We start from the raw sequence: 15,942 nt of genomic DNA, 5'->3' as shown, positions 1-15,942 counted from the left end.
GGCGCGGCTGCCGGCGGCCTTAACGACGGGCCCTCTGGGTGCGCTCGGGAGGAGCCGGGAGCGCTGCTGAAATGTTTGTACTCCCAAGAAGTTGAAGTAATGCTACTGAGTATTTTATGTAATAAAAGCCAAGTGTAGTTCCTCTTTAATCGACCTACTTTTGATTGTTCCTGTCATCCGAATGCTGCGCTATTGTATCCTCTTAGCAACTTCCACTGTTCCGCTTCTATCCGCTGCTGTTTATAGACAGTGAACTCTGCTTAAGTTATGACTGAGGGAATGAACTCTGGAATAGAAGGGAGTTTCTCAACAGGACAGATTTAAAGACTCCCTTCACACATTCAGCATTCCAAATTTTAGAGAAGATTTGGTTTTATTCATGCATTCTAAACTAGAGCCTTGAATTTCATTTAAAAGTATTTCTAAAGTTTTGGACTTTTAGAAATGGACTTCCTACAAAGGAGCATCTTTTAAGGATACAGCATTTGATTCTGTATCTCAGGAAGTTACAGTAATATTGGCACATAAATAAACATTTCCCTGCTTTCTTAGCGTCAGCAGCATTCCCTTAATATATGTTTTTATGTAATTTAGTAATGTGCAGGACAACATTACCTAAAGGCTGCTCCAGTTAATCCTGTTCCCTACAGCTCTCCAGAATCCAGAGACAGTCATTAAGCAGATCCAATGCAGCCCCAAATCACTGCCCATTTCCAAGCTCTAAAGACCGTGAGTCACTATCAAGGCTTTTGCTGGGAAGATGGGGCTTTATTTGTGTGAGTATGTGCAAGATGGAAAGGGCACAGACACCAGCAGGAGTTTTTTGGGAACTCGTGAGGTAAAAATGAGATTCTATCTACTACGGAATGAATGCTCATATTAATCATTCCACCTAGTTCCTTAAAAGAAAAAATGCATTTCAAAGTGTCTTTTAATTTTTAAACAATATATAGCATTGAAAATACAGTATACTAAACAATATGCTAAGATTTATGCCTTCCACATTTTGCAGGAAAGCACAGAGTAACCCCAAGTCATGCTCTGCTGATCCTCAAGGTGGCTATCTATGCACAGCTGCTGCAGCCTCTGCTTGTGGAGCTGCTTTTTATGCTACTGCAAAAATTGCATCAACTTGTCTGCTATAAATCCTGTTATCCCAAATTTCATTATGTTTACATTTTTGGTATAAATAAATCACATGTGGAACATGACCATAAGTATTAGCCAAAGTAGACTATAATTATATGTGAGAAGAAAAGGGGACAGACACATTATGAGCATAAAATATCAAACTGCTTGATAGGAATGACTACATGTAGTGTTCCTAATAACTCACAACCACGTATTTAAAAATATTCTGTCTTCCATGTAATTATGCACTTAACCCTCTGTGAATTCAGCAGGAGAAATGACCAGCATGGCCCATTCACAAAGCCTGTCATTCTGCAGACAGAACAGTGCTTGTGACATTTCACCCAAGTTAATATCCTATTGACCCACTGGGCTTGCACACAGCTCCATGTCACTGAGGGACCACAGATGAAAGGCAGGCCAAGGCTGCTGTTTACTCTAAAGCTCCTTCGTACTCCTTTAGAAGTATAAAGGAGTTGTAAAGTGATAACAGGACTTTGGCAGTGTACAATGGGCCTGCTATGTCTCTTTTATGTTGAAAACCCTGTCAGTAACACCAGCAAGAGACATTTGGCATTAAACAGCAAATGATTTCTTTAAACCACACTCTTGTTAAGAGAGACATATCTTGTAATAATGAAGTATGGTAAACAAATTCCACTTCCAAATGACACAACACTGTGCAATTACATATTATAGCATAGCATGGAAGAGAATTTTGTGCTGTGCCAGGATAGGAGTATGGTATTCATTTATCACAGCACTGCCCCAAAAGTGCAGAATATTCATCAAAACAGATGATTTTTTCTGCTAATTCAAACATGGAAATGGTTGATATTTATCCAGCTGCATAAAAGCAGAGAGGAAAGGTTCTTGTAGAAGCATCAAAGACAATATGTCTGCATTTTCTAAAAATTAGTTATGTGATAGAAAGGGACTTGGATAAATATGTCAGGTATTTCTGCCTCCCCTTGTTAGTTTAGGGCTTTTTGTCATTATCTACAGTTCTAATGAATGATTTAGTAAAATAAATCATATTTAGCTAAAGACTTTGGGGCTTGAGATGGAAAAGCAGCACAGATTGAGGTTGCCTGAAGCTATACTTCTTAGGACAGAAGCTGAAGAGTATTTTTAAATAGGGATATTACAGCCACATTTTTAAACAAGAATGAGACCTTGCTCTGCCTGTGATAAAATGCCAATAAAATCTGCCAAAAAACTGCAGTTCATGTATGACATTGGTTTAGCTCCCAAGTTTTCCAGCTGATACCAGCTTTGTAGTCTATGGTTAAATATTGTATCTGACAAGGTTTGTGTAATCTATCTGACTGGGAAAATGGGAACTGCCCAGATAAGGGTATAAACCGAGGCAGAATATTTGACACTGGGGCAGCAGGCCTTTTTGGTTCTTTAACTATCAAAAGTACACTGCCTTTCAATAGTGGCATGGCAGGCATCCTTTACCTGGCATCACAATGCTGGCTCATCTCTTGGCTGGGCACCAAGTTTTGGGCATAAACTTTCCAGTCATTCTTCTTAAAATGAGTCATTTCATCTTAAATGGGTATGGAGGACATAACTCATATGACAACCACCTTCTATGCACTGCACTGTTATGATTTTAACCGTGCCTCACTCCTGCAGTATTGCAGAGCATACTTTTCCCATATCCCTTGGTATGTGCATTTTAACACTCTGCTCTTTATGCCTGAAAAAGTCAGGGTTTTCAGAGAATACAAACTCAGAGTGAGCCACAGCATCACGATCCCTTTTCCATCCCTGACAATGACAGAAAACACTTTTCCATTAAAATTTACCACAGTTTTATGAGTATTAAGGTAAATTGATGGTGTAAGTGCATTTGCCCGTCTCTCAGAATGCTCTTCTGCTATTGTGAAAATTTTCTTTTCTACTGCTTAACTTTTACATAATATTTGACTGTTGGAAGCATAGCTGAGAATATAAAAAGAAATATTAGTTATGCATTCTGCTAGCAAACAACACCGTGTACTGCAGTGTGTTTTGCATGTGCTGATCAAGTAGACACTTAGGAAAATAAAATGCCGCCAGACTAACAGCACTGGGTCCCAGTGAAGGGCGAGGTCCTGTTTGGACTAAACCTGAGCTCCTGGGAGCAGGATGAGGAGTAGGAGCCTGCCAAACCTGCTGTGGGTGTCACAGCTCCTGGGCATGAGGAAAACCCTCAGGAACCAGCTGTTACCATAATAGCTGACTCTACTGAGGCAGGCAGAAGTCTTGTGGAACACCCCTGATTTGTAAATATAATAACACATTTCATTTATTTTATTCATGCAGGTTAATTTTACTAGAACTTACTTATTCTGAAATAATTGAAAGTAGAGGTCACACAATATACTGAAAAATGTACTTTTTTCTTTTCACTTTACCAAGAGCAGGACAATAGCAAAGCATCACAAAATAATACATTGCTTTTTGGCAACACATAAATTAGCCGAATCCAAATTCAAAGTTTGGATACATCTGTAAACTGTCAGCATGAGTGAAATACACTGAAATCCCCCTTGGTTTTTGCTCACAATTGTAACCAAACCCATAAATCTAGCTTTAAAGGAATGAGAGTAGTGCCAGAAACCCATGCCTTGTCTACACTTTAAAGAGTTGGCTGGAGTAGCTACACCTTAGAGCTGAATTGGCAAGCACAGGTTTCTTTTCGGGTGTAACTTAAATCACTTTTCTCATGGAATATGCTAAAGTGGCCGAAGGACTCTGCCAATATAAGAGTATTTACTCCAGGGCTTTTGCCAGTGTGGCTGTAGCTGCATGCAAGGGGTTTTTCATCATTCTGACAGCTATTTTGGCAAAACTCCTACATTTAGACCAAGTCCAAGTTAAAGTTGGCATTGTTTTATGTTGCAAATAAAGCAGAAGAGAAGTATTACCAATTTATGGCCCTGACTTTACATTATTTTAAATTGTTTGTTCTGAAGGAATGTGTGGGGCAGGATCCATGTGGTCCCTTGGATGCTTGCCTCCCACATTTGTGCTGAATTAAAATTGCTTGATTTTTCAGTTACTGAGCTTTGGCAGAGGGGAAACTTACCTTACCAGAAAAAGATAATGTCCATATTATTTACCCCAGAAATAGCTATCCTGATGGTTTAAAGCAAATTTCCGAAATGAAGTGAACTCCAAAAGGAAGCATTTGGGCCAAAGGACATGTGGATTAATACATCATTCTTCTTCATTGTGTCCTCAGTTCAACAATGAATTTAAGCACATATAGGATTAATTCTGGGCACACCCGTAAACCCATCTCAAGTTTACTAATCATGTCAGATATGATAATGCTCCTATTTGAATTTTAATTGAGCAGATATTTGAAATTAATCATGTGTTCTGCACCGTGCAGGATCAGGATTTCTGTCAGCAGCACAAGGTTACACAGAGCAAGGCTGTTTGTTGTGATGCCATCTGCATTTTCTTTCCCCAACTGGATGTTAAGCCTGTATTCTAAAGACATCCCAAGAGGCATTATCTTTCCACATAAGTACATTTTCCGTGCTTAGCCCTTTTTCCTCCCTAATCTCCCTTTTGCTAAGAGGGTTTTTTTGGCTTCAGAAGCCCATGCAGAGAAGTTTGCGGTGACTGCAGGTTTCCCTGCCGAGTCTGCGGGTCCGGAGCGGGGCCGGGGCACGGGAGGGTTCAAAGCGCCATCGGGCCAATGGGACGGGGGAGCGTGATTTCATCGAGCCTTCTTCCTTCCTTTTTGTTACACACACACAATGTGCCCGCCGCAAGAAGGCTCAGACATCTTTTTTCTGCGCTTTGGAGAGGCGAGGCGGGCTGTGCGGGGCCTCGCTCGGAGCTCCCATGTGCCGCAAGTAAAAGAACTCCGGGAGTTCCAGGTGGGTGCTCCGGGAGCTGCGGGATCCAGGGATGCCTGAAACCCAGGGAGGGAGATGGAGCAGCGCTTAAAACGGAACAGGATAAAAGATAAAATCGTGTCATTTGTTACAGGGGGGTTGTGCTGGTTTGGAGGGGGTTTTTATACAGAAAAGTTTGTAGTAGCTTAGTTAAAAGAGCTTCCTGTGAGTTTTAGCTGTGAAAATGAAACTGTTTGCATGAAGTGCAGTTTGTGTTCAAGGTAAATATAATCAAGGCAAAAGACTTCTGTGTAATAACATCCACTTCTGTATTCTTCTGTTTACAAGTGTCTTATGTATCCCAGTAAACCCTGTTTTAATAGTGTGTGTGTATATATATATATATATATGTGTGTGTATGTATATATATATATATGTGTGTGTATAGATATACATACACTCATATATGTATATATATGTATATATACATATATGTACTTTACACTCATATATGTACTTACAAATATAAAACTATGCACACACAAAGATTTTTTTTTTTCCAATGTAAATACAATTTTTCTTATAAAGTTATCCCAACTTATAACCAAGAAAAAAAAAAGTTGTCATTTAAATCTGTTTGGCCGTTTTCAGATTCCTCATTTAATCTGCTATATATGCTCTTGGGATAAACTGTTGTGATTTTCAAAAGGCTGAGCAAAGAACAATAAGTAAGTGGCTGTTCTTCATGTTCAAAAAGCAGATTATAAGAAGGACTGAAGAACAGTGAGAACTGTCACTCCAAGAATAAGGGCTTCCATGATGCTTTCATTAAGGAGGATGACAACATCTGTATACTTGCTTGTGCAAGCCAGCCAAAGGAAACGTTTCTGTTAGAGGAAAGTGGTTTGCACTTCCATTATTTCCAGTGGGGAAAATAATTCTTTTTCTTTTTATAACCTTGCAGCTTGCCAGAAATCAGTAAGTCTGCTGAAGGAGTTTCCTCACCTCTGTATCCAGCATTGTGTAACTGTGTGGTAGACAAGTGGAGGCAAAAGGATATGTAGCAACAACCCTCCTAAACCCTCCCATTACTAAATAAGCTCTTCTTGGGCATTATTTTAGCAGGGTTTCTTGTAAAACGGTAATGTTGTGTTATTCGGTTTTCACTTGTTGGCTGAACTGTGAGCAACATTTTACTCATGCTAAGGGAACACTTGACAAAGTTGTTAGGATGTTCTTAGAACTTTTTCAACTGTTCCTATAACACAGTGGTGTAACAGGTAGGTTTTGTTTGTTTAAAAAAAAAAAAAAAAAAAAAAAAACCAAACAAAAAAAAAAAAAAAAAAAAACCACCAACAAAACAAAAAAAAAAAATGTCCTTAAATATGGAGATATTTAAGCAGCGGGATGGCCAACCTGGTCTATGGAGTAGGAGTATATTGTATTAAGCATCTTGTCAGTACATGGTAAAAGAGCGGTCCTAGAAGAACAGATCTAATATAGCACAGTATGTGTAGGGTAAAAGAACAAGTAAAAGGAGAATATTTCTGTATAATAATTAAAAAATTCAGATCTTCTTCCACCAAGCCATTGTCAAAGTCAATTGTTTTGTTTTCACAGTACAGAGACAAGTCTCTGGAGGGAACCTAAACTGTGAAATATGATAAAAAATTTATACTAATTTAGGAATCACCCTACAGGTTGTTATTATGAACAGATAATAAGTTTTTGAGTCTTGAGAAGAGTAAATTTTAGCAGTATAAGGGAACTAAGTTTCTGGTTATAATAATTATCTCAAAGATTTTTAGTTCATCTGAGTTCATACTTGCAAGATTGAGGGCAAAATACAAGAAGGAAGAAATCTACCCACAGATTTTCATAGTTAAGAACTGAGTTCCCCATCTAATCTTATTCAACAAAACTTCTTATGGTTTTCTTTTTTGATTTTAACCTGCCAGAAAAACATCCAAACACTTTCACTGGTAACAGTAATAGAGATGGTTCTGCACTATGTAGATATTTCTATTTATTACTTTAGTTTTTATGAAGTTGTACTGATTCAAGTTCACAGAGAACAATAAATAATACAAAAAAATACTGAACTGAATCCCCTAAAGGTGTGGTACTAAGAAATGTCGTGGGGTTTGTAATCTTTCAGTGATAGCAAGCAATGGACCAAGATTCACACTGCACAGGAGAAAGGGAACTGTTGGAAGCTGTAAGCAGAATTACTACATCTTCTACCACAAGTACATCTGATGAAGAAGAAAATCAACCCAATGCTGAAATTTCATGTCAAGTGAGAAAAGAAAACCCAGAAAAGGATGACACACAAGGTTGATGCTATCCTTTAATTTTATTTTTCATCTATTTATGCCGTTAATCTCTTGTATTAAAAACTTTGTTTATTTATTGCAGCAGGGGTTCAAAATTGTATTGCCATACTCCACTGAAAATAAGCCTTGATTACACTTGTAGTAATAATGTAGCAATAATGAAACCAATGCCCATCCTGGTGTGTGTATATACACACACAAAGGTTTCCTTTCAAATGCCTCATGCCTAAAATGTATCACAGATTTAATTTACACACCAGGAATGAAAGCAGTGATCATCAGATGGCTGGTCTTGGGAGTGCACTTTCTGTGCCTCACCAAATCTCATCTTCTGGGCTGTATCAGCAAGGACACCAAACTGAAGCTAATCTCAAACAGGCAGCTCTCACATGCCTTGAAAGAGGCAGCACTGAGCACTCACCATGCCTAAGATTGCTCTCATCTGTTATTAAATAACATGTTATGTATAACCCAAAATATATATAATCTCATCAAGATTTTAAGTCTGGAGGGATGTCATAAAAACCACCTCTCCTAGGAAATAGATGCTTTGTAGGGCTTGAGCCAAACCCCCAAGGCCTCGATAATTGAAACTGTATGGTCAAATGAGTAAGAACATGTAAAAGTGGGGCTGCTGAAAGAGTACTGTGGTGCCTTTACAAGTCTGTTTCTGCATCAAGCTGTTCTCTTACCCTTCAGTTGTGCTCCTTCACCTCCACTGGCAGAATGTAAGCTACACTGCAGACTGACTTCAGCTGACTGCCTTGACAAGGACATCCTTCATTAGAAACTGGGACCAATGTGCCCACTGAGATACAAATACTCCATTCCTTTTATCCACTTTGCTAGCCTATATGCCACCTGATGAAATCTATTGTCAGTAGATTTCAAAGACAGAGAAATTGCCTTTTTGAAATGCTACATCAAATTCTCCTGTAAGCAAACTCTCCAACCAGCTGTCCCATATTTTTATATATGCACACATATATATATGTGTGTGTGTATGTGACTGAGGGAAGAGAGAGGGGAAAGCAGGGAGGTATATAAAATATTTGTAGCTGAACTGTGCCATCAGTTCAGCTACCAAGAAAAAAAAAAAAAAAAAAAAAAAAAGAGAGAGAGAGAATGTGAGAATTCCTCCTTCAGCTGAGCTGGTTATCCAACTTTGAGGTTAGAATATTCATGTTTTCTCAGCTTTCTCCTATTACTGCACAAACCCCATATTTGAGTAGGGTCAGTTTTTGAATAAATGTCTGAATTTGCAGCTGCATTGTATTATCTCATCCATTTAGCAACAAAGAAGCCTGCAGAAACATCTGACTCAAAAGACTCAGTCAATGTTTCTTAGGGCTGCTTCTGGGGTGATGAAGTAAATCTCCTGCTTAGACTGTGCCCGAGGTTACAACCTTGACATACAATGTTTTGTGGCAGTATGTTCTCTACAATTTTGTATTCTGCGGGTGATATGTTTTCTTTCAAAATTTCAGACACTAATAGCTTTCTTCAAAGCATCTGCTCCTGTCCATTAGCAATGAAATCACTTATTTTATCAGTCTTTGGGTCTTGCTGTAACAGCAACAGAAAATCTAGTCCGTCCTTTCACAACAAATACATAGGAATTTTCTTTCCAAATGCAAAGAATATAATCTGAAATCCTAAATATATTGGTTTTAGATTCCAGTGCAACCCTAAGCCCCAACTCTTCGATGACCACTAAGGAGCTTCAGGAATATTGGAGGAATGAAAAACGCCAGTGCAAACAAATCAAACTCCTTTTTGAAATCCCATCAACCAGAATTGTAGAGCACAACTTATCTAAATATGTGGTAAGCTAAGAAATGAATATGTAAGAAGATCATTAATTTTTATTCACTCTGCAGGGGTCTGCACAGCACACAGCAGGCCCCACTACATGAAAGTCTCACCGAGGGCCAAGTTTTGCAAGCCATGATCACACTGAGCAGAACCTGTTCTCACTGATTGTATGGGCCTGCCTGGTGGAATCTGCATCTAAAAAAACCCTCTGACAGTCAGTTCACAAAATCTGCTGCAGTGAAAAGTGTTATCAAATAAATTAGTATCTTGAGTATCCTTAAAACACAGAGTTTTGTCAACATTAAGGAAATTCACACAAATGTGTGAAAATATCTGTATATTTACACTTCCACTGAGCTAGCCAGCTGTAGCAGCTGCAGTGAATTTGTATAACTTCCACATCAGAGGTTTCTCTTAGCACAAGTGCAGAATTCTTTGATGTTGACAAAGTCTAAGACATCTTCCAGCTAGATCACTTGGGATTGTTCCCCTTCCCTACTTTTAGCTCCCTTAGGTAGCATATTTCTGTCATACTTTTAAGATGAAACATGAGTATGAGGAGTGGGAACAACCAGGTTGGTTGGATTTTTGTATCTTTTTTCATAGTACTGACACTTAGTTTTTATTTCTGATTCTGCTCCTGGCCTTCAGAAGGACTGATCTAGAGCAAGTGCCTTTTAGTACTCCTGTGAAATTCAGATAGGGATGATTTCCTTGTTTGCTACAGTCTGTGAGATCTGTAGATAAAAAAATGCCAAAAATCAGCATTGCTGACACTGGGTGATCCAGTTTGGTAGAGTTCGAAGCAGGTAAATATTTTGGAGACTGTCCTAAGATCTTGTTGCACACTGGACACACCCACTTTAGTTACTGCTTTTCTTACATACACTCCTGAGTATTCAGCTCCTGAATAGCTAAAAATTGGGTTTGGGTAACTGCACGAGAGCAAGAGTATCATTCAGCATATGTGCAATTAAACTTAGTCATAAGTCACAAGCCTAGGCAAAAAGATTTACATTACAACAAAAGGGAGCCAATTAGAATGACAGTCTAATTAAGTGCTACTTCTTGCCTTTTTCATGCACACTCCACAAATAAAGAAAAGCAAGTACTTGTAAATTATTCACTTAGCTGCCCTTGATAAAATGATAGCTTAAAAAAATTGCTCTTATGATTGTTTTATAATGCATCAGGCATATATACACTTTTCAGCAGGGAGCAGGACAAAGTATAGGAAAATGTCACAGTGCTTACAAATGAAAAGAGATCAGAGAAGTCAGCTCAAATTTAGAAAGCTTTCAAGAAGTGCCTGTAAAGATCATTTATGAAGATTAAAAGAGAGAATTTCTCTTTAAGGAAAAACAAGGAAGAAAACCAGACAGGCATAGTGCAAGTGCTGGTTTGCACCCTTCAACAGCAGCAAAGAAAATATCTGGCATGAGCAAAAACCCTCCAGCTCCTGTGTAAATCAATGGGAACAGGGTGAAGTTGAGTGTGAACACGGTCATCATCCAGGAGGTCAACAGTCTGTGTCCTTACCAGGTGTCTGGTGACACAGTTAAACTGCTCCATGGTTTACACACATTAGGGGTTGGCCTCTCCTCAACACCACTGTGCTTCAGAACCAGAAGAGATTATTTGGACAGCACAGCACAGAATTTTGGTTTGCAGCTATTTGCCTAATTATGGTGTTTTTAGGGCTAGTGAAGAGCTGAGGGCTCTTGTGTACTGTCAGTGTGGGGCAGCACAGCTGTTAGCTGCTAGTGAAGGGCTTTGGATAGCAGATTGTTGTAGAAATGTCACTTTTTTTTTTCTTTTTCTTTTTTTTTTTTTTTTTTTTTTTTATGTGAAATAAGTTTGAATACAGGGCAGTGATTTAGAGGGGAAAAAAGGATTTGGAGTTGCTCCATCTTATTTTTGCACTCATCAGATATATTGCCAAATACTCACTCTTCTTTCACAGCATTACTAACACCCCAAATCCCTAGGAATGTCTTATACAAAGAGCATTTCTGAATATTATGACTGATGTAAAATAGATTACATTCAATATTAAGTCTGGGAAATCCATTCAATTCACTGAAAATGATTGATTGCAGCAGCCATGGCTGTTATAAACAAAGTAAAGCTACAGAAATGCTTTGTAAGTGTTTTTATGTGCTTCAGTCTGCTGCTAGTTTGCTTTCCCAGCACCTTGCAGGATGGGATCTGTTAGTGCCCTGTTTATGTACAACTTATTTATGTGCTAAGCCTGTCTGGTGACAGAAGTACAGAACAGCAGGAGGTGGGAATTTTTAGTTTGATGGCTGCAGATCTTTCAAGTCTACACTGAGCATGCACCATAATCCCAGACAGTAACTTCTTTAGCAGCACTGCCAAGGGAGTACACGAGATTACACACAGAAAATTGGTGCAGAAGTGTTCCAGCTGGAGGACTGAACAAGCACAAAGTCTCTTCATAACAATACCAGACAAAATGTGACTGCACTGGGGCTAGAATGGTCCCTTCTCATGCTTATTTTTTCTCTTTGATTGTGTTTAGATGTATAAAATCATCATTTTGCAAACAGGGAGTTTTGACAGCAACAAGTCTATAATTGAACGGCGTTACTCAGATTTTGAGAAACTGCACAGAAATCTGCTGGAGGAATTTAGCGAAGAAATGGAAGACGTAACCTTTCCCAAAAAAACTCTAACAGGGAACTTCACAGAGGAAATAATCAATGAAAGAAAATTAGCCTTCAAGGACTACCTGAGACTCTTATATTCTATGAAATACATCAGAAGATCAAAAAAATTTATTGACTTTTTAACAAGGCCGGAGCTCCAGGAAGCCTATGGTTGCCTGCGGGGTGGCCAGTACACCAAAGCTTTAGAAATCCTTTTAGAAGTCATTGGGCTGCAGGAAAGGCTGACAAAAGGGAGCCCTGTGGCAATTGTCCCCACTCTCTGTGCCATCGTGGTGTGCCACAAGGACCTGGAAAACCCAGCAAGTGCCTTTGAATACGGAGAAAAAGCTCTGTCACGCCTTCATGTGCACACTAGCCACAGGTATTACATTCCACTGTTAGATACAATGATCGCTCTGGCATATGAACTTGGCAAGGATTTTCTGTCTTTGCAAGAAAAACTGGAAGAATGGAAGACAAAGAAAGATCCCATACGGGTTTTAACCCTGAAAGAACTTGCAGTTCGGGAGTACGTACGGTGAGCACAGGAAAAATTTAATGAAAGAGCAAACTCTTGAAAGAGTGAGAACTGGAAATTGCTTGTTTGGCTTGTGTAAGTATTAATAGGAAAAAAATTAAATTAAATATTTTTTATATTCAAAGGGACATTTACATCTATATTGGAATATGTTACATCTACTGTATGGATATGGATACCTGAGGAGCACCTTAAAGGTTTTTTGAAGGAAATTTGCAAGAAAATAATCATTTGTGATTTGGTTATTTTGAACATACCTTGCTTTGTGTGAAAAGTCAGAATAAGAAAATACAATTAATAAAGTCCTTGAAAATCTCCAGAATCAGAGGCGTTACTTGTTGATGTGGAAACTACTTCCTTTCCAAGAAGAAAAATATCTTTTCAGTAGATGCAATCTAAAGGGTGCAACTTCCGGCACTGAATGTCGGTTTTTACTCCTCAGCTGGGGCCCCATCAAATGGCACTTTGTCATTTCTGAGCGTGCTGGGGTTGGTCCTGTACCCACTGAATTCAGCTGCTGTGGGCAGGAGGGGGAAGGTTTACAATCAACTTTGGTGGGAGCAAAATATACAAATGATGATGATTCCATCACAGATGAGGGAGTACACTTCATTTCCCTTTCGCAATAACACAGTTTTATGACTTTCTGCATTGAAGGCACATTCTTGTTTGCTTGCCTGCCTTGGTAATTCTCCTGAAGTCTAAGGTCTCTCCCATACACTTATTTTAACAATCTGGTAAATTAATTCTCATAAATATGTCATTATCTAGCATGGGTCATTATTGTCTGTTGAACATACTCCACTGAGTACTTTCAGCCCTGTACTCCCGTTACAGATACTACCTGCTCCACAATGGCATTGTCTATCAATTAGGAATAACTGTATTAATTTACCTCCCCAAGACATGAAAGATTCAGCTAATTGGAAGTGCACTGAAGCTTAAAAACTTTGTTGTGCATTGTTACAAGAAGGATGTCTTGAAAAAAAATACAGAATAATAGGACTGTCTAGGGTGGAAAGTTAATATTTTAAGTAGCTATTAACAGCTAGGCATTAAACACAAAATACATGGATTATTTGTTATTTGACAATTATTATTTTTTCTAGTTATACCAGAAGTAATAGAATTAAGAGTAATTAATTAAGAGACTTAAGGGCTAATCTTCCCACAACATAGCATATTGCAGGACAGTTAAAACGGATCAAAGGTAACACCTTATTAGAGGCTGTGTGAATCAGTGACAAAGCAGTGAAGACAAAAGCTTGTCTGGGGTCTGCATCACACTCAGGCAGTTTCAAGTTCAGGCAGAAAGGAAGTGTGGCCTTCACACTGCTCTAACTCCACAACAGATTGTGATAGAAAAACAAAAGAATAGGAAAAAATTATTTCCTCCCTTTTGCTCCCTCCCATCCTTGTGTGCAGCATCCCAGGCACAGTTCTCTTGGATTCTTCTCAGTTTCTATGGGATGGTGCATGGATATCTACCTGCACCCACATCTTGCAGCTGACCACAAGATCAGAAAGTCCATAAGTACTTGATGTCTAGCAAGGACAATAACCAGGAAAGCAGCACATCTGTAAGATGTAAGATTTATTAATCTCCCCAGAGGTTACATTGAAAATCCTTGGAAAGAAAAAGCTACGATAGATATGGCAACAAATGGGGATCCACAAAGCCTGGATTTCACCTGGAGCTCTGCCACAGACTTGGTCTGAACTTAGCACAAGTAACTTAATCTTTGTGCCCCTATTTCCTCACACAGTACTTCCTCATAGAGTTTCCTCATTCAGGTTTTGAGAACTCAGAGAACAGGACAGCTCTGAAACTTGACCAAATAAGTTAAGTCTAGCATTTAGCTTGGAAGTTAGGATAGAGACAACTTTGATTTATACCAGGCTATTTCAATTCTCAAGGATAGATATCTTGAGGCAGAAGAGAATTTAGGAGGTACTGAGTTCCCAAACCTGTGTGCTTATTGTGGATTGCAGTTTCTGCACCAATGAAGTCTTAATTTAGTATCAGGTGTTATTTCCTTATAAACTAGAGAAGTTACAAAATAATCTCTATGTTACATTGTACTGTAGTGAGACCAACCTGGCTGATCAGCCCCACAGACAATGTACCAATTCCCATTTCTCAGCTGTAAAATCTCAGAAAGTAGTTGGACCTGCCAAAGAATTCTGCTTCTTCATATACACATTGCAAGAGTCAACTTCTGCATGTCCTTTTTTTAGTTGATTTTTACAGCAAAGTGAGTTACATCTAATTAAACTAAGGTTTAGTTTTCTTCCACTGGTAAGGACAGCCTGCAAGGACCAGGTTCCCTCTGCCTGTACATGGCTTTGTCTTCCACAGTCAAAAATGTGTAGGCAGGCAGGACAGATTTCCTGCAGGCAGTCAGACAAGATTAGCATCTTTCCCATTACCCTTGCAGCAATAGAGCAGTGTTGCTGTGCTGTCCTGGCTTTTCCATAAGATACAAAACAATGGAATGGGTGCTCCACACCAGCCACCTTGTCTGAGTTTTCCTAAAAGAGAAACAGATGCCATTTTCATGCACATCTACCTGACTTGCTTATCTGGTGCCCACCCTTAGCTCCTGTTGAGAAGCCTCTGGAGAAACATTGGCTGAAATTCTTGTGCAGTGTCCAAGGTGTTCCTGTGCTGTCCCCAGAGCACACATCTCACTCCTCCAGGTGCCAGGACAGCAAAAGGGAACAGGATTGCAGCAGTGAGATTATTTTGGAAGAAGGAAACTTTGACACTGCTATGTATGCAAGAGCATAACATAAATTAACTAAGCAGGTAGTTCCTGCTTCCCCACAGCCATTTTACTTCCACTCTTTACTGCTGTACAATATTTGAGTGATAAAACTGTGTTTTATAAATAAATCCATTTCATCCTTTTCCTGTCTCCCCAAACAATGCATCCTTTTTACAAAATATTTCTTCATTTTAATGAAATTGATGGAAACAAGCATTTAGTGTTTGCATCATTAACCTTCATCAGCCATTCTCCATACCTGGAAGGTGGCTGAGTCAGTCTCCAGTTGAAGGTCTTGAGACCCCAGCTCTGCTCTTGGCAGTGTCACAAGCTCACTCAGTGACTTTGATCAACTAATCAAATCTCAGATTTCTTTAGTCTAACAATATTGCTTTGGCCTCTTCTCTAAAGCTACATTTTACTTATATTTTAGCAGTACATTCCAATGTATCATTTTCCCCATGCTACAGCTGGGGGAATTGTGGTACAAGTAAGAGAAGTGATTTTTCCCGAAGTCTAATACAGTGGTCTGGAGACCACACTGACTGCCTGAAGAAATGCTGAAGCACAACTGGCTTTGCAAAAAGAGACATGTCACAGTTGTGTGTTCTTAAGTACATCTTGCATGAACAGCCACAACACAGCTTCACTTGTGCCTGGTGTCACGCACCTGAGAAAACTGCCTGCAAGAGAAAACATTTCTGACTAATTAATATATTTGAAGAACTAATGAGTGGTTGAATAGCAAAAATATTTTAACCACGACTTTACAAAAATAAAAAAGCAAAAGTCTTGCCTAAGAGATTTTTAGAATATATAAAAAACCTACAGACTTCAGTA

The 15,942-nt window shown here is 39.0% G+C and overlaps 1 protein-coding gene across 1 annotated transcript; it reads left to right on the top strand.

Moving 5' to 3' along the window:
* Positions 1-4,891: 4,891 nt before the first annotated feature.
* On the top strand, positions 4,892-12,617 carry SNX20 (sorting nexin 20). Its single transcript, XM_083870014.1, has 4 exons — positions 4,892-5,018; positions 7,135-7,312; positions 8,987-9,138; positions 11,670-12,617. Exons 2-4 carry the CDS (start codon positions 7,147-7,149, stop codon positions 12,336-12,338), a joined length of 987 nt encoding a protein of 328 aa, XP_083726140.1. The 5' UTR covers positions 4,892-5,018; positions 7,135-7,146; the 3' UTR covers positions 12,339-12,617.
* Positions 12,618-15,942: the final 3,325 nt, after the last annotated feature.

This window comes from Zosterops lateralis, assembly GCF_965231275.1.
Source record: "Zosterops lateralis genome assembly, chromosome: 12".
In the NCBI taxonomy this organism is placed as follows: Eukaryota; Metazoa; Chordata; class Aves; order Passeriformes; family Zosteropidae; genus Zosterops; species Zosterops lateralis.
The sequence above is the reverse complement of the archived record's forward strand: the minus strand, read 5'-3'. Positions and strand labels throughout refer to the sequence as shown.